This window comes from Myxine glutinosa, chromosome 4, assembly GCF_964187855.1.
Source record: "Myxine glutinosa chromosome 4, kmMyxGlut1.1, whole genome shotgun sequence".
Taxonomy (NCBI): Eukaryota; Metazoa; Chordata; class Myxini; order Myxiniformes; family Myxinidae; genus Myxine; species Myxine glutinosa.
The window spans coordinates 79,455,986-79,475,185 of NC_136264.1; the positions used below are offsets into that span (position 1 = coordinate 79,455,986).

The window sequence follows — 19,200 nt, forward strand, 5'->3', positions numbered from 1 at the left end:
GGGTGAAATCAAATCGTCCCTTGGATTGGTTCACAAAAGTGCACTATAAATGGCTGGGGCACACGGCCTGCGTGGAATTTTGCTACCTCAAATTGAGCCCTTAAAAGCATGGATTTGTGTCATTCTTTTCACATTCGGGACTTGCATCAGGATCCCTGGAAAAGGCAGAGAAAAAAAACCAGAAACAGTCATGACTTTTTCATTGTTTAAATTCTAGAAGCAATGACTTTTGTACGATCGTGGAATTTGGATGCAATTTTCAGAATCTGATTTAAAATGGAAAATTGCTTCTGACACTGGACAAATTGCGAAATACACCCAAGGCGCCTCCAAGGAATAGGGGTGGAGGTATGCTTGACTGGCCCCTTTTAAGATTTTGCAGAGCAATCTCGTCGATAACACGAAACAGAATTTAGCTTGTTTGAAAATTGGAAAAGGCTGATGGTTGCCCACATTCTTAGAATTTTTTATTTTATTTGCTCAAACATACAACAATTACATGCTCATGCAGCATGAACAAACTCACAATTTGCTCTCGTTATTTGGGACTTCTCGGATAACAAGGAGGTGTAATCCTAGAGGAGAAGGATAAATATTTTCTGACAAGAATTGTGTCCCCTTGTCTTTCTCTTAGTAATCGATGAAAATGAAGCACGACTGTTAGGAGAATTGGCTAACACATGCACATGAGGCATTAGGTGCAGCCATTGGACATTACATGTTCCCGGTGTCCATAAGCAACTAGAACAGCACTCGCTAGACCACATACATCCGCCAGGCTGAACTGTTTACATTTGTATCCCACTGATAGGCCAGATCTGGATCCGGACCTGAACGAAAATGTAATCGGCTTGGTCTTGTCACCTACCCAACTCGTCCATTTAGTTTTGTCATAACTTGTCCACAACTTTGACATATCATGCTATATATAGTTTTTGGCCCTATCTCTCAATGGTGAAGAATGATTTTAAAAATTATAGTGTCACGATCTCGATCCAGATCTTCACCCAAATCGAATTAATTGGTCCTTGTCTCACACCCAACCTTTCTACCAAGTTGTGTGTGAATACGTCCATAACTGTTTGAAATATCCTGCTCACAGACAGAGATACAGACAAACAGACAGGCAGGGGTGAAAACATATAAACTCCGTCCACCTTCGGTGTCGGTGGTAATAATCTCAGTGATTTGTTGCTGATTTATTTGTGCAGTCAATTGAGTTCTCTGTTTCATGTTTTTTTCCACCTCCTTACTTCTCTCTGTTCGGCCTTGTGTTTTCTGTAGGTTGCTTGGCCCTTCTGCAGCCGCAGACATCCTGCAACTGAGTAGTAGCTTGCCCATGCAGGGTCGTGGCCGCACACGCCTCCTTGTAGGTAATGACGATGTGCACATTATCTCTCACAATGAGGAGGACCTTCTGGAAGACTTTTTCCAGGAACAGACCAATGCTACATGCCAGTCAGGTACTGTGCCTCGTTTTCTCTGTTTCTGCATGTCCCACCATGGTTGGCTTAGTTTGTTTGTCATGGAATATACATTATATCTAGAATAAAGTGCAAAAATAGGGAAAAGTGCCCTGCGTACTTCACAAGGACAAGTTTTGTTTCTGTTGTTACAACATGAGATTTCGATAATTGTACATTGTGAAGTGTTTTTATCTCTTAATTATTGTACCTCGGTCATTCCATGTGAAATGAACTGATTCACAGATGGTTGCTTTTATAAATACTAGGGCATGCCCGTACTATATATATATCTAAAATTATATCCCCCCCCCCCCCTCTATTTACATGAAATGGTTTGGTCCATTTGCAAAGCCAAAGCGAACGGCTTGCGAGTACGGTGACAATCCCCCCCCTCTATTTACATGAAATGGTTTGGTCCAAAGCGAACAGCTTGCGAGTACGGTGACAATCCCCCCCCCCTCTATTTACATGAAATGGTTTGGTCCAAAGCGAACGGCTTGCGAGTACGGTGACAATCCCCCCCCCCTCTATTTACATGAAATGGTTTGGTCCAAAGCGAACGGCTTGCGGAGTTTGGTAAAGAAATCGCCATAGCGTGCACAAACGCGCAGGAAAGCGAAAGAATCGCAAATTAGTTTTAATTAGTTTTAAAACATAGTTTAACGCCAACATAGTTTGCCAACGTGAAATAAATGAATACGCTCTCAAATGTACCGTCCGAGGCAGAGTCTGTTCGGCACGTTCGGCACACGTGATAGCTCGCTGCTCTCTGATTGGTTGAATCGTTTTTTGGACATAGCTCGGTAACTACTTCTCCGATTAATATGAAACCTTGAAAAGGCACATCCTCAGGTCCCCAGCAATATACCTGGCAAGTTTAAAGTATATCGGACCCGTGGTTGTCGAGAAACAGCGGTCACAGACAAACAAACAAACAGAGATTACTGGAATTATAGATAGATTGTCATAGGTTGATATTGACATGACAGTCAGGGGGTCGAATGCATATTTTGGCCTGACCTGGAAAGTGGTTCTAAAGTTTTTTTTCTCAGTGTTTTCATGTTATATAGGTATTGTACTCTATGAAACTGCATGATGGCATTCTCCCATCATTGAGCATTTTCATATAACAGGCTTTATACAATTGCGGTTATCGGGACGCAAAACACTGGCTTTAGAGGGGTGGGGAAAATAGAAATACCCTTATATCTTTGCAAGCATTCAAGCTAGGGTCTTGCTTTTTTGCATATGGGTGTATCTTGACCATACCTATTCGTGGGCCAAAGGTCAGTCATAGGTCAAGGTCAAAGGTCAAATATCTGGGTCAAACGTGTACAACTCAGCATTGTTTATACACTGTGATATATTTCTCATTATACTGAACCTGGTGTTGGTGTTGATCCCTGGTGTTGGGCTAGCGGCTAGGGTGCCGGCTTAGGATCCTAGGATCCTGGGTTCGAATCTCGGTCGATCGCCGAATTAATGCCAGGGGGGTTGACTCAGCCTGTCATCCTTCCGAGGTCGGCTAATTGAGTACCAGTTCACTGGTAATTCCCTGTTTGTCGTTGAAGGCGGCAAAAAGGGTTGGCGTCAGGAAGGGCATCCGGCCGTAAAACATTGCTTCAAAAAGGGGACCAAAAAACAACAACTACCACGGTCCCCGAAAAGGCCAACCCCCGCTTTGCGGGGGAAAATGGCCTCTAAACGGTGGTTTTTTGTTGTACTGAACCTGTATCCATTGTTATAACGTCTAATGTCTTGTTATAAGGTCTCATGAGCCCAATACTGAATGAAGAAATGCTAGACTACATAATATTTATTGAGTTCTTTATGATTTTATGTTCAAAGATTACATCAAATCTGGTTACATAAATGATCTGTATATGGTGTAACACAACTCCCACAACTCTCCCACAACATGTTCTACAGCATTTCACCAAAGGGGACCACGTTGTAAGGCACATTGATGGCATATGGAATGGAATCTGGTCTGATATGCTCATGGAGACCACGTTCATGAGATATGGCAAAGGCAAGCATGGCATAATAGGCATCACACTCAACCCCAAAGCTTTGAAATCTTGGGCATTGAGCCTACATGTCTGCAGTCAGATAGCTACCGATGTAGCTGAAATGCGAGGTGATGAGAGTGTAACCAGGCAGGCAAGCGTGCACAAAGAAGAAAGCAAATCTAGGATAAAATCTGATGCAAAGGATCGACAGGACATAAGAGTGAAGATGGCCCAGTGCATACCACCACTTGACCACTAGCAGCACCCAGAGGGATCAATTGTGAACATAGTTACTGGAAGGGTACAATCATCTTCAACAGTTAATGTTCACAAATCAATTGAAATCGGGAGCAAACAATCCGGGGAATTTACAGAGGCTTTACCTCGAGGCTTTCATCACAAGATTGAAAGAAGGATAACTTCAATGGCAGACACGAAGAAGTCTGTAAATATCGGCACACAGAAGGTTTTTGATACAAACCTAATCTACAGTCGTGTCATATGTCTGCAGGCCAGTAATAGGGATATAGACATTGACCATCTGATGTCCCATGAATTGGCTCCACTGCCAACGGCTCTTTTTGTAGACTCTGGTGACATGCGGATATCCACATCTAAATCCATCTTGAAAAGAGATATGAAAATTGAGGTGTCATCAAGAGTAGCCCAGGAAGAAATAGAAGTCACTGTCATTGATGGGTGTGCCCTTCTCTGGATACCTGGTTGGCCTGCTGTTGGAAATGTGCAGACTTACATTGATGCCTTCAAGCACAAAATAGCAGAGAAGCTCTCCAAATGTGATGTCGATCTAGTCTTTGATAGATACAATGAATTCAGCACCAAAGAATCAACACGATTAGCCAGGGGTACTGGCAGGGTGTATCAGTTGACACCCTCAACACCAATCCCCGCACAGAAAGCAGTATTGACTGTTACAGGCAATAAGAACTCCAAGGGCCTCTCACTCACTCACCGCAGGCAGGTTGGTGGTCTTTCCGTCTTCTACCGACTCCTCCCGACTCCTCTCTGGCTTTGCCCCCCCCCCAGCTCTCTCTGGGCTCTGTCCCCCAAATATTCCTACAGGTCGCACAAGATCTGCCTGCAACCCTCTTATGGTTAAACTGCCAAAATCAAGACTCTCTGCTCACCTTCACTCCTTCATTCCTCTTTTCTCCTGCCTCTGGAACAAACTCCCTCACTCTCTTCAATCCCACTCCACCCTCCAGGTCTTTAAAACAGCTGTTCACCACCATCTCTTATCTTCCCCCATCCAAAACCTTGATCTTTTCTACCCCTGCTAATTTCACCCCAATTCCACGTTTTTGAAATACCAACTTCTGTCCAGGAAGTCCTTGGTGTCCTTGTGTTTTATACTTCTTCCTCCCCCCCTTCCCATGCCTCCTCCCCCCGGGCCCTCTCCCTTCCACACATCTCCCTGCTCTCGGATGTTGTGTTTATGTGCTTCCCCTGCTCTCCCCATCTTGTCTTCCGCTCCCTCTTTTTGGGTATTTTGTTTGTCTGGTTGATTTGTTTGTGAAGTAAATGTTAGCTCTTTCACGAGCCTCAATTCAGTATACAAAAAAAAACAAAAAAACAAACAAAGTAGGAATGACTTGCTCAGTCTTCTGTGCCTGTCAGCAACAGGATGCAGCATCAGTATGTCACAACAGAGTGAATACTATATCACCTGATAGTGATGATGAAACAAGCGATGAAGGGGAAGATGGTGATGATTACAATAACACTGATGATTGATGATGTTTATGATCTGAGAATGATTTTAAAACCAAATACAGAATATGTACAATTTTGGTGGTTTCGTAACCTATGAATAGGTACACCATATACAGATCATTTACGTAACCAGATTTGATGTAATCTTTGAACATAAAATCATAAAGAACTCAATAAATATTATGTAGTCTAGCATTTCTTCATTCAGTATTGAGCTCATGAGACCTTATAACAAGACATTAGACGTTATAACAATGGATACAGGTTCAGTATAATGAGAAATATATCAGTGTATAAACAATGCTGCGTTGTACACGTTTGACCCAGATATTTGACCTTTGACCTTAACATATGACTTTGACCTTTGATCCACGAATAGGTATGGTCAAGATACACCCATTTACAAAAAATCAAGACTCTAGCTTGAATGCTTGTAAAGATATAAGGGTATTTCTATTTTCCCCCACCCCCCTAAAACCAGTGTTTTGCGTCCCGATAGCCGCATTTGTATAAAACCTGTTATATGAAAATGCTCAATGATGAGAGAATGCCATCATGCAGTTTCATAGAGTACAATACCTATATAACATGAAAACACTGAGAAAAAAACTTTGGAACCACTTTCCAGGTTCAGCTCCTGGCCCCCTGACTATGAAGCTAATTAAATATGAAGGGCCTTTTTGTCAAGCAGAATATTATATCTGCTCAATGAAAACAACCAAAACAAGTGGAGTTGCATTCAAAGTGCACCACCCCCATGCCAAATAAATAAATAACATATCCACAAGCATGCGACATTGCCGAGGCGCCTTAGGCAGCCGGCAATGATGTCATGAAGCACATGGAGATGGAATTGGGAGGGGAGAGGTGCACAATAATTGATTGATTAATTGTGTAATTAAAATAAACAAGTTATCGTAAAATAATAAATTTCTTAATCAATTGGCTAATAGCCTACCGAAACCATCACTGCTTCATCTGAATCTAACGTTTCGAAAAATAATGAATCGATTAATCAAATAATTAAATTATGAATCGATTAATTGATTAATCAATAAGTCAATAAATCAAAAATACCCTTTACAGCCAAATTACTTGCTCACTGTCATGCCCAAATATCAGCTTTCTAGCTCAAAAGGTGTCTGAGATAATGCCCAGATGACAACACACACAACAGGCATGTTGAGGCCATTTTCCCTGCTAGAGTGGAGGTTAGCCTTGCCCCATGACAATCTTCTCCATTTTGCCCTATTTTCTGCATCTCCCCTTGTTAACCCCTTTGCCTGCATTTCTTCTTCCATCATCTTTAGCCAAGTCTTTCTCGGTCTTCCCCGTCATCTACTTCCTTCTACATTCATTTCCATCACTCTTCTCAACCAGTCACTTTCATCCTTCCTCAACACACCATCTCAACCTGTTTCTCTTCACAGCATCCATCACAGGCTCTATTCCCATCATCTTTCGCAATTCATCATTTGTCTTCATCTCTCTCTCAACGCTACTCCACACTTCCACCGAACCATTCGCCTTTCCAGCCTCCGTTGCTGCTCTATGTTCATTGCCCATGTCTCGCTCCCATAAATCATAACAGTTGTCACACATGCAGCATACACCTTTCCCTTCAGCTTCAACGACACTCCCCTCCTCGTCAGCACGCCACTCAGTTCCCGAAACTTCTTCCATGCACATCTCACTCCAGCAACCGTTGCCGAGTCTGATCCACATCTCCATTCAACATGTCTCCAAGGTAGCAAAATGTTTTCACACCTTCCAGCTTCATGCCATCTCCAAAATACAACTCAACATTTCCTCCATCTGCAGCTCCCTCTGTGCACACCTTACACTTGAATGTAGCTGCCACACTGGTTAATGACCTTCTCAAACCACTACATTTTTGATGAACCCACTCAGCGCACATTGTACATTGAATGGAGTTCACTCCGACACCCTTCCTGCACACAACACACGACCACTTCCCAGTTCTTCCCACCTCACCACATGCTTTACCACTCGCCATCACCTTCGTTTTTCTGATATTCACCTTCAGACCTTTTGTCTCCATACATTCATTCCTTCCACTCGTTCATCTTCTGCTTCAGTCCATCCATGCTTTCTGCAATCAACACCAGATCATCTGCATACAACAACTCCCATGATAAACCCTCCTTTACGTTCCGAGCCAGCACCTCCATCACAGCTACAAATAGTAGTGGACTTCGTACCGACCCCTGATGCACTCCCACCTTCACCTCCAACTCACCACTGTTCCCGTCCTTCGTCCTTAGCTGTGCGCGCTCTTTCGTACATTGCCATCACTACTCTGATCAACCATTCCTCCACTCCTAACTTCCTCAATGCCCATGTCACTACTTCGTGTGGAGCCCTATCAAATGCTTTCTCTAGATCAACAAACCCAAGAAACAACTTCTTCCTCTTCTCCATGTACTTCTCCTGCAACTGCCTTACAATAAAAAGCGCCTCTGTCGTTCCTCTTCCTGGCATAAATCCAAACTGCATTTCATCGATCTTCACTTTCTTCCTTGTACTCCTCTCCAACACCCTTTCCAATACCTTTATTCCATGCTCCAATAACTGTCGCTCGATACGAGCCACAGTCCAGAGGTTCACCTTTCCCCTTGTATAGAGGGACGAGGGTACTCAGTTCCCAATCCACTGGAACGCGGCCTTCTTTCACCACCAGATTACAGATCTCTGTGATTCTCTTCACACCCCAACTTCCTGCTGCCCTCAACACATCTCCCACAACTCCCGTTGGCCCTCTCGCTTTCTCCTCTTCATTGCTTTTATCACTTCCTCAACTTCCTTCTCAGTTATCTTCTCTGCCGGTCCTAAAACTGGGTTACTCTCTGTTGCCATCCCATTCATTATCTGGATTCAACAGCATTTCCCTATATCTCTTCCATCTTCCTTTAATTCCATCTGGGTCCACAACGATTTGTCCCACTTCATCCTTCAAGCAACTCACCCCCATCACATCACACAATGCCCAGATGAGAAAGAAAATAAATAAGTACTTAATAAATCTATATTAATCAATTAATTGATTGATCAAAAAAGAAAAAAAACCACCCTTTTCCAAAGCACGTTCTCACTATTATGCCCAAATTTCAGCTTCCTAGCTCAAATTATGTGTGAGATATCGCCCGGACTAACAAACAAGAAGACGTCATGGCAGAGCAGGATGCTTGCAAAATCCACCCCTTACCCCAAAAAAGGTTGCCATGGATACATCAAATTGTCCATTTCATTAAGATTAAAATTGACAATCTCCATCAAAGCTCCGGTCAATCGGAATAGAATTGATGATTTTTCAGATGAAAATTGATATTGGAAGCTTGACCTTGAGTTGACCTTTGACCTTTTGACATCAAGCATAGTTGGTTTTCCAATTCAGTAAGGCATGATGCAATTGCTGTTTAATTTTCAAGTCAATCGAATGAAAACTGACGGTTTCAGATGAAAATTTATGATTTTTGAAATTTGACCTCAAGATGACCTTTGACCTCAAAATCAATAGGCTATGTTGACCTTTTGGCCTATGTTGACCTAAAATATAATTGGTGATTGAATTCAGTGACCAGATATATGCAAATCCTCTTAAAATTCCATGTCAATCAGATTAAAGTTGAGGATTTTAGAAATTTGACAAAGTTGCTGACCTTTGGCCTACATATATTGACCTATTGACATTTGACCCCAAAACAATAGGCTTCTTGCTTATGACCAACTCTATCCACCATTTGGTGAAGTTTTGTGAAGATCGGTTGAAAATTGTGACCTGTAGGCGACAGACAGACAGACAGACAGACAGACAGACAGACAGACAAACAGACAGACAGAATAATGCACAAGACCAACCAATATACTTGAAACATCTTTGATTTGGCAAGTCATCAAAAACGAAGTGAAAACTGAGCACTCCATTTCGGCGCATGTCATCCCCGACACTGTCGGTACTTCCAGGGTCATGAATATCAATGAGCTGTGTTGTGCATATTATTCGAATTACTTTGTGGGATATGCTTTCAGATAAATTAGGAATATAAATGGTTTTCAACATGTTTGTTGTCATAGAGGTATCGTATATTGTGTGACTACCCTTGATGAACACCTTGGGGTAGCACGGAAGGCCAAACAAGCTTTACTCGCACTCAGTTCAAAATGTGGCGTAGTTGATACACGGGAGAGGGGGGAGGGGGGGGGTGGAGGGGGAGAGGAGGAGGGGGATGCTGAAGAGCACTTACCTGCTCGGATCCTACCGGCAGTCCTCAAACCTGCAAAACATAACTCAAACGAAAACGGATTTAAAATGTACAAAAATAACAGGTTTATTCAAAGAAATGCCGGTACAAAATAAAACACGGCAAAAGTAAATTTCCTATACTAGCAACGGTACCCGCCCTACGGGCGGGGCTTCAATTGGGAAACCCAAATGAAAAGGCAAAATATCAGAAATTGAAGGCTTTAAAAATTTTTTTAAACGATTCATATAAACATCCGTTGAATCATATCTATCACACGCAAATAATCAAAATCTAAACAGTACATGGCGCCCATTTTGAAAAAAGATTGAATTCTGCAAAACGGAAGCGGCCGCTACACGTCTTTCTCAGGCGCAAGTTTATGTGTGAAGAGTGCGCGCCGAATCTGTAACACGGAACGCGGCCGCTACACCTGCTTCTCAGTCACTTTGCACACGCTGCCGTGTTACTTCGGAGCCACACGTTTATATCGGAAGAGTTCGTCAGGAGTCGATCTACTCATACGTAGAATTTCAACAAAAGCCACATCACTGTTCATATCGGTAAATATTATGCCATCATGTATGGAAAAACTGGAAAATTGGAAAACTTGGAAAAATTTGAGAAACAATATACCCTATTTTACTCCAGGGGATTCTAGGATTACCCACCCAAAATATCGTTGCGATCAGTTCAGCTGTTTTTTCGGTACCTACGGACGAACGGACGGACGGACTTACAGACATTTGGTGAATTATAGTAAGATACGGAGCGCTCCCGCAACCGACCCAACCACGGACACATGGAGAGATAACGATATATAAAATAACTGTGTGGTTATTTCGTGCACTTAGCTCTGATCACTGGTGGGGGATCTCGTGAAGAATTGTCGGCCCCAAGCGCGCAGTCTGGACCCGGCTCTGTTCTTGGCGGGAAGAAGGCGGCCGTCCGCTCGTTCGCGCGCTGCTAGGCCTCACCGAGCGTCCTCTCACTCCTGTCCTCGTCGAGCGCGAAGCGAACAGGGGTCGTCTCGCAGCTGCTTGTTCCCAGCTCTTGGTTCGTAACTCGGCCTCCTCACAATCCCCAGCAAGGTCTCGGCACACTGTCGCCCGCACCGAGGTCCAGAACGTGAAGAAGGGGGGAGAATCGTCAGCGCACAACCGTCTCCACCAAAGTCCGGACCCAAGAGAGACAAAATCTTTGCCTCGCTCGTATTTTGTCTGCCCCGCTCTGGCGTCATAAGTCCTCTTCATCGATCAGTTCAGTCCCATCTTATCAATCCTCTCTGTCACTCAATGCCCCGACCAATCACGGCTCTCTAGGGCGTGGCCTTCGGCCTGCCTGTCCTTGCAGTGATGTAGCAGCTGCGGCGCCAGCGGTCTTGTTCATGCCTGGCTTCCGGTGGTTTTTATTATTAATTAATGAAGTTAATGGGCGATTTTAACTAATGTCTAATGCGGTGCCATAAGGGGCATAGGGATAAATTACAGAGGGAACAACATACAGGGAATTAATTAACATAATCTCTGAGCTAAATAACATACCCCGCGCCCTTGTGATGGGGACGAATATACAAGCTTAATCCGAACACACGGTCTAAACAAGTACTTTTTACATCAAGGTTTCTACATGACATTCGGAGCACCTACCTATACAAATCTACCTGGACTAAAGTAATCACTGCCTACCCCCTACAAATGTAACAATATATAAAACAAGTTCCAGAATTAGCAGCACTTGCTTACAACACATTCCATTTTGTTTCAGTTCACTACTTCTTCATAAAAATGAACACCTGACACTTAATGGAACAGAAGCACATTTTGATCATTGAAAGCGTTTTAATCACTCAGCACTGTCTCAACATGTTGGATATGGTCATAGTTCACAGCAATACACTACATACACACTTGACATCTGAGAAGCCATCAAATTCCTTGTCTTCCACATCAAAATTGAATATGGCAGTGAGCTCAGGGGTCATGCAGGTGGGTTGCTCTCATCCTTGGTCTCCATGTCCATTGCCCTCAGGCTCCTTTGGTCTTTTGATGATATCTGCCTCGTCAAAGCCCTTAACAATGACAGCCTCACGCACACTGTCCCATGCATCCTTGATCCACTGAACTACCTCGGCAAAGGAAGCATGATGCATATGTCTTGTGTTGGTGAAACCATGTTCATCTGTGGTAATCCAATTCTCCCACGTCATCCGGAGCTCAGCCTTGAGCCAACGATTAAGGAAATGGCCAGTGGCTGCAACAACTTGGTCATTACCCCAGGGATGATGCCGAAACGGTCTTCTTTCTTTTGAACATAGCCATCGTCTCATGCCTTGTATGTGTGTGCATAGAGTCGGCGATGAGCATAGATTCTCTTGAGAAAAAAAATTCACCAGACCGATGCAAGTAACGTGTTTCCAGCCACTTTTCCATCATGTCGTTGTCCATGCAACCTTTGGGATTCACCTCTACAATAACACCATTGGAAAACTCTTTTGGCATCGTCTTTCTCTGAAAAATGACCAGTGGGGGTAACTTCCAGCCATCTGCTGAACACGAAAGAACCACTGTGAAATTCGACTTTTCATGGCCCGTAGTCATGATAGTAACAGTTTCCTTCCTCTTGGACTCGACTGTTCTGTTCATTCGAATCTCGAATGTCAACTGCACCTCGTGATTGTTGATTATGTTCGACATATCCAAATTGTCATCCCGGATCTTAGTCTGTATGGATTCATGGAAGTTGTCCAACTTCTCCAAATCCTCATGAAGTCTTTGTGCCATAGCCATGTGCTGCCTCATACACAGTCCTTTACTACATATAAACCTGAAGCACCACATAGGATCACTTCTGAAACTTTCAACTCCCAAATCAGTTGCAATTTGTTTGGCCTGTAGTCTCAGCTGCACCGTGTTAACTCCTCGCCAATTGGCAGCACATATTCCCGAGTCAGCACATATTCCTCCAACTTATCCTCAATGTTTGTCCACCTAGCTTTGCAGCTGCGATTACTTTTCTTGGTCGTCCACAATGTATCCTTTGCTTTTACGTCAGCCCGAACAATTTTCTTGCTGACATCTCATTTCCTGTACGCAGCCATACTCTCGCTATTTTCCTCAGTAAACTTAAAAACTTCCAATTTAAAAGCTGCCATGTATGACTTGCGTGACTTTACAGGAGGCATTTGGAGATAATGTAGTAAGGATGGCATTTGGAGATGTCATATGATTAGGATTGAAAGGGATGGATCAAACGTAATGGTTAGTGTGTGCTCTCGTTATTGATTGGATAATTTTGTAGGCGCCAGTGAGCAGATTAACATTTAATTGCTCACCGAATCGGCAAATGTTCTGGGCAATGATTTCTGTCGTCCTTTAAATTAACAACTATACAATTTATTTCAGAAAATATCACATTGTAATCTTTTTTTTCATTTATGTAATTCAATGTCTTAAACCATAGATGAGTGGATTCCGAGTACAAGTTGAGTTCCAGACTTCCAGGAAAAAAAGTATCGACTTGTATGCCAAAATATATGGTAGTTATTTTCTAGTATAGTTAGTATCTCGTATAGAACTAGTATAGTTACTCATGTAGTTTCGGTAATCTTGTGATGTTTGCTTCACAGGCACCTTAGCGAGCATCCCAACAGCTCTGTCTCGTTGGATGGAGGAGTGCCGCGTACTTGATGGAGAGAATACACATGATTGTGTCGCAGGTAAATACTTTGTCATATATGATTCTTTGTTTTATTGCCATGTTTGTGTGCGTGTCTGTCTGTCTGTCTGTCGGTCTGTTTGTGTGCGTGTCTCTGTCTGTCTTCGCCTGCTTTTTGTTTGTTTGCGCGTGTGTCTGTCTTTGTTTGCGTGCTTGTCTGTCTTTGCATGTGTGCATGTGTTTGCGCATGAGTGTGTCTGTTTGCTTGGTGTGGTGTATCCAATGAATGAAAATGGGTGCCTCTATAAGGGGCAACCCTACACATGGACACGAAAACCCACAAATGATTGATTAAATACGTTTCGTGACTTAGCATACTTGTCATTATTTTGGTGGGACTTTCAGACAATCTGTCGCACCCTTTCCCCGAAAGGGGAACCCAAGTGCTCAGACCACCTCAACCCGAATCTATCTCTTGATACAACATAGATATGATGTCTTTTTCCGATTGCCGCTTTATAAAGTACGTAATTTTGCGATTAAAAGTATAAATCTTCTTCACATTTAGCCGTGACGTCGCACTCTGAATTCGACTGCTATATCCGTACTGTTTATGGGCTGTTTATGGGCTGTATGATTTAACTCAAACGGTAAATAATTTTTGATTTTCTACAAATGTGCCGGATCGATGCGTCCTTGGTGGTTATAGTAATACAAACCGAGATGCTTTCATGCTACACCTATGGCCGAAAGATCTGAGGGTTGCTAGAAATTGTATGAGGTCTGTACGAAAAGAAAAAAAATCCGAGTGTGGATTGGACCTACAAAATGGTCGCTTTTGTGCTCAGAACATTTTACAGAGCACTGTTATGAAACAACAGAGATGGCTAAAGATCTTGTTATCCGCTACAATTGAGAGAGGATGCCAATCCCACAATTAAGTGGAAGAAACAGCCATTGCTCAAAACTGTATGACCTCTCAACCGAGTAACAGCATATGGGCACGGGCGATTTGAGCGGTGAATCAAACACCTGTGATGTCCTGCCGGCAACTGATCTCATCACCACCGCCCTTCCCTCTCCCCTTCACTTGGGCGGGACATTGACACGGTACAGCATGGACAGGATTGTGGGGCACTACTACAGACACAAATGGCTTCCTGGGATAGTTTGAAACATGGCGATACTGCAACATTCAGGACACCTGGTCAACCCGCTATGGATGTCTAACCAAGCATTCGTCGTTCATTTGGTCAGCGGTCTCAAAGTGTGTCTGGGCGATGTCCGAGTGTGCCTGGGCGGGTGGTGCTGGGTTCCTGAGCCATCCGAGTGTGCCAGGGCATTTTCAATGGAAAAGGGGGGAGGGGGAGGGGTTGCTCCCCAAAATATGTATTTTCTTTTTCTCCGAAACTACACACACATTTTCGATGAATCGTGACCACAACCTTCATCACCAGTGATGTACCAAAGTTTGTTCGTGACATTAAGAAAAAATTGGGATATAAGGGGGTATACAGTGGGGTTGCCCCATAAAATATGTATTTGCTTTTTTTTCTCCGAAACTACACACACAATTTCAATTGATCTTGACCACAACTTTCATCACCTGTGATGTGCCAAAGTTTGTTCACGGCATAAAAAAATCAGCATCTAAGGAGATGTGTGGGGGTGGTTGGGGGGGGGGGGGGAGGGTTGAGCTTGACCCCCCTCCTCTCTGTCTCCCGAAATAGGTATTTGCTCTCTTCTCCGAAACTCCACACACAATTTTGATTAAACCCCTCTTCCCCTGTGATGTGCCAAAGTTTGTTCATGGCATTAAAAAAAAAAAATCAGGGTCAAAGGGTCAAGAGAGGGTATGGTATGAGTGACTTGCTTCTGATCCAGGTGAGCTTCAGAACCCTCAGCCCTATTTTTCTTTTGTCAGCTGTCGCAAACGCAAGGCAAAATGTCAGCTGCTTTGTCATGTGATATTTTAATTAATTTTGGGGGGTTGAAGCAAATCTGCTGCTCTTTCACTTTTGGGTTTATTCAACCAAATATTTTACAATGGTATTTTCATACAATTGAGGTTATTTTCTGCATGTTTGTAGAGCGGTGTCATGGCACACGTAGTGTTTATCATTGTCAGTGTTTACAGAGTAAAAGGCAGTTGGGAAACCTTGACCTGAAAATAAAGTAACTTTGATATTATGGCATTTATTTATTTATTTGGCTTGTATAATGTTTAATTTGAAAACATTTTGTTGTAGTGATTTCTTATTTTTTTGCAGTTGTGAAGCTTCCCATAATTCAACAACTGGAGGCAATTAGAGATGAAGAACTGGAGGAACGCAGGGAGAAACGTCGGCAGCAGATAGCTGAGGAGGAGGCTCGCAAAGCTGAAGCCAAGTCCCGTGAGGAACAAGAGAGCGATAGCACGCAGGTAAAGGCTGTGTAATTGGAACCCAAAACTGACCCTTTTTTGTTAAAAATGAACCTTTCACCAACATGTTGGCTTATATTATGACATTGCTTGTCTCACTTGCAACAAAATGTTGAAAGTGGAAAACGTGTCTTCTTTATAGTTGGCATTGTTTAGTTGATGCTACAGAGCACAAGTTATTTCAACAACTTATGTTTACTGACTTTTGACATTTGTTTCCAGATTGTTGACGTTTCTGTCTCAAGCTCGAACTCCACAGGTAACAACGTTTTTTTGGGGGTGGAAGGGGGGGGGGGGGGGGGGAAAGGGGGGATTGGAAAGGTGGGAGGGTAGGAATTTGTGTTCTTATATTTTGTAGGCATTGGTAAGTAAGGCTTTTGTGAAGGTCTAAGAGGGAGAGATTTTTATTCTTTGAACTATTTATTACAATAATTTTTCATTGACTTTCATCGAGATTGATATGCAACTTGTGCGAAAGAACTTTCAAGAATTGCTTGCTGGTTGCCGATCCACACAAGCATAAGAAGACTTCCATTGGAGTGGATACGAAAATGTTGAGATTTCCCGGGGTGAGGTAGTAGGTTATGTAGTTGTGCGGACAGGGATGTTGTCCAGCAAAAGGAGATAACTATACAACCTACTGCCTTTCCCTGGGTTTTCCAACGCCATCCTGCTGAAAGCTCAAGCTTGCAGAAGCCAGCATTCTTTGTTCTCCCATTTATTTTCCTGCAAAGCCTTTCAATGCTGCACGGATCCATATTTTAGCTGCTGAGCGTGATGTAGGCCAATGCCTCCCTCTACCTCCACCCTTCTAATTTATCTGCGCTTGAAAGCATCTGATTGTTTCTACCTTTTTTTTTGCTTTGCAAAATTCCTAAATTATCATCACCACTGATCAGTAATATATTAGCAATAGATTTCTCTCTAACTTTAGGGAAAAGCCAAAAATAGCAGTAATCAATAAACAAATTTCACTTCGCATTGACAGCTGCACCTTCACTTTATGCATACCGTATTACCTCACCTAAGCTCCCTTGAGGGATTAAGCATTTCAGCAGAAGAATTTCAAAAATGCGAATCACCCACTTCCCCTGCCCTCTTTCCCCATCTGGGATGAACTGAGGTATGAATGAATGAATGAAGGAGAGAAGGAGAGGATGAACTGAGGTAGTTTCAAAAAAAATCCACAAGTCCGAAAGGCAGGAGCATCCGAGCTAGGTGTGAGGCAGGAGCACCAGCTCAGAGGGGAGAGCAGCAGTACTCCATCAAGCTGCAGATGAAAGCTTTGTATGTGGTGAAGAACTGAGAGGTGCCAAAGACGGACTTCGCACGACGGAGGATGCCCAGTCAGCGCCTGGCTTTGGGGGCCAGCTTGGAAATGTGGTTTTCCCAGGAAAGTCATGGCTGATAGTGAGAGCCAAAAGCTTGAGTGACAGCACTTCTTCGAGAGGATTGTTGAGAAAGTAAATGGGAGGGTTTTCCAGACGGTCTTTTCGGAGAGACATCGTAAGAGTGTGAGATTTGTCAGGATTGAAAGACATGTTCCACTTGTTTGACCAGTTTGTGATTTTGTCTCGGTCTGCAGAGAGTGAAGAAGCTGCAGCCTGCCAATCTGAGGGTTGAGATATGGCGCAGCAGAGAGTGCAGTAATCAGCAAAGAGATAAAGAGGATTTTCCAGAGTCGGAGATATTATTGATGAAGACCAGAAAAAGCACAGGACTCAGAACACTGCCTTGAGGAACTGTAGCCTGAACAGGAAGGGGAGATGAGAGAATTCCATTCAGGGCCACACGTTGACTGCGACCGGAGAGAAAGTCCTAGAGCCATGCGTGGAGATTTCCATGGATATCACAAGAGGAGAGTTTGGTGAGCAGGGTGTGGTATCGAAGGCATGAGATATGTCAAGGGAGACGGCTCTGATTTTCTGTTTGGCATTGAGGACCTCCATCCTTTGTTGAGACAGCAGAAGCAGCATGTCCAGAGTAGAGTGACCTGGTCTGAATCCAAATTGATGATCAGAGATCAAGCCATTGGAGAAGAGGAAGGATTTAATGTCTGAAGCGATGATGGATTCCATGACCTTGCTGATGATTGGGACCTAGCTGATTGGTCTTTAGTTGCAAGGATCTGTTTTTGCATCTTTTTTGTGTAAAATGGTAATGTTGGCTGATTTCCAAGCTGATTGCAGATGACCTTGAGCAAAAGAGAGGGTGAAGAGAATTGAGAGAGAGTGTGAAAGAGTGGCAGAGCAGGATTTGAGGACCTGTGGGCTGATGCCGTCTGGTCCAGTTGCAGAATCAGAGTCGAGGTTTGACAGAAACTTCTCCACCTTGTCGGGAGAGAAGGACACAGAGTCCAGGAGCAGCTGCGTACGACTGGGTAAGGTGGGTACAGAGAGACGGGTTTGGGACACAATATTTTGAGGCAAACACAGAGTTTAGGCATTCAGCCTTTTCACGTTTGGAGTCAGCTGTGTGGTGAGGCAGTTGCAGAAGTACATGGAGAAGAGGAAGAAGTTGTTTCTTGGGTTTGTTGATCTGGAGAAAGCATCCGATAGGGTTCCACGTGAAGTATTGACATGGGCATTGAGGAAGTTAGGACTGGAGGAATGGTTGATCAGAGTAGTGATGGCAATGTACAAAAGAGCGCGCACAGCTGTAAGGACGAAGGACGGGAACAGTGGTGAGTTTGAGGTGAAGGTGGGAGTGCATCAGGGGTCGGTACTAACTCCACTACTATTTGTAGCTGTGATGGAGGTGCTGGCTCAGAACGTAAAGGAGGGTTTACCGTGGGAGTTGTTGTATGCAGATGATCTGGTGTTGATTGCGGAAAGTATGGATGGACTGAAGGAAAAGATGAACAAGTGGAAGGAATGTATGGAGACAAAAGGTCTGAAGGTGAATATAGGAAAGACGAAGGTGATGGCAAGTGGTAAAGCATGTGGTGAGGTGGAAAGAACTGGGAAGTGGCCGTGTGCTGTGTGCAGGAAGGGTGTCGGAGTGACCTCCATTCAATGTACAATGTGCGCTGAGTGGGTTCATCAAAATGTAGTGGTCTGAGAGGGTCATTAACCAGTGTGGCAGCTACATTCAAATGTAAGGTGTGCACAGAGGGAGCTGCAGATGGAGGAAATGTTGAGTTGGATATTGGAGACGGCATGAAGCTGGAAGGTGTGAAAACATTTTGCTACCTCGGAGACATGCTGAATGGAGAAGGTGGATCAGACTCGGCAACGGTTGCAAGAGAGATGTGCATGGAATAAGTTTCGGGAACTGAGTGGCGTGCTGATGAGGAGGGGAGTGTCGTTGAAGCTGAAGGGTATGCTGCATGTGTGCTGCATGTGTGAGAGGTGTTATAATTTATGGGAGTGAGACATGGGTAATGAACGTAGAGCAGCAACGAAGGCTGGAAAGAGTGGAAATGCGAATGGTTTGGTGGATGTGTGGAGTATCGTTGAGAGAGAGGAAGACAAATGATGAATTGCGAAAGATGATGGGAATAGAGCCTGTGATTGATGCTGTGAAGAGGAACAGGTTGAGATGGCTTGGTCATGTGCTGAGGAAGGATGAAAGTGACTGGTTGAGAAGAGTGATGGAAATGAATGCAGAAGGAAGTAGAGGACTGGGAAGACCGAGAAAGACTTGGC

The 19,200-nt window shown here is 43.7% G+C and overlaps 1 protein-coding gene across 8 annotated transcripts in view; it reads left to right on the forward strand.

Moving 5' to 3' along the window:
* The window catches only part of HUWE1 (HECT, UBA and WWE domain containing E3 ubiquitin protein ligase 1), a 334,325-nt gene that overhangs the window by 232,871 nt on the left and 82,254 nt on the right, over nt 1-19,200 (forward strand). For all 8 annotated transcript variants that reach the window (XM_068112748.2, XM_068112754.2, XM_068112750.2 and 5 more), the window contains 4 exons: nt 1,285-1,463; nt 13,103-13,192; nt 15,402-15,553; nt 15,776-15,812. In XM_068112748.2, coding sequence (XP_067968849.2) covers nt 1,285-1,463; nt 13,103-13,192; nt 15,402-15,553; nt 15,776-15,812 — 458 coding nt within the window. The remainder of the gene's footprint in view (nt 1-1,284; nt 1,464-13,102; nt 13,193-15,401; nt 15,554-15,775; nt 15,813-19,200) is intronic.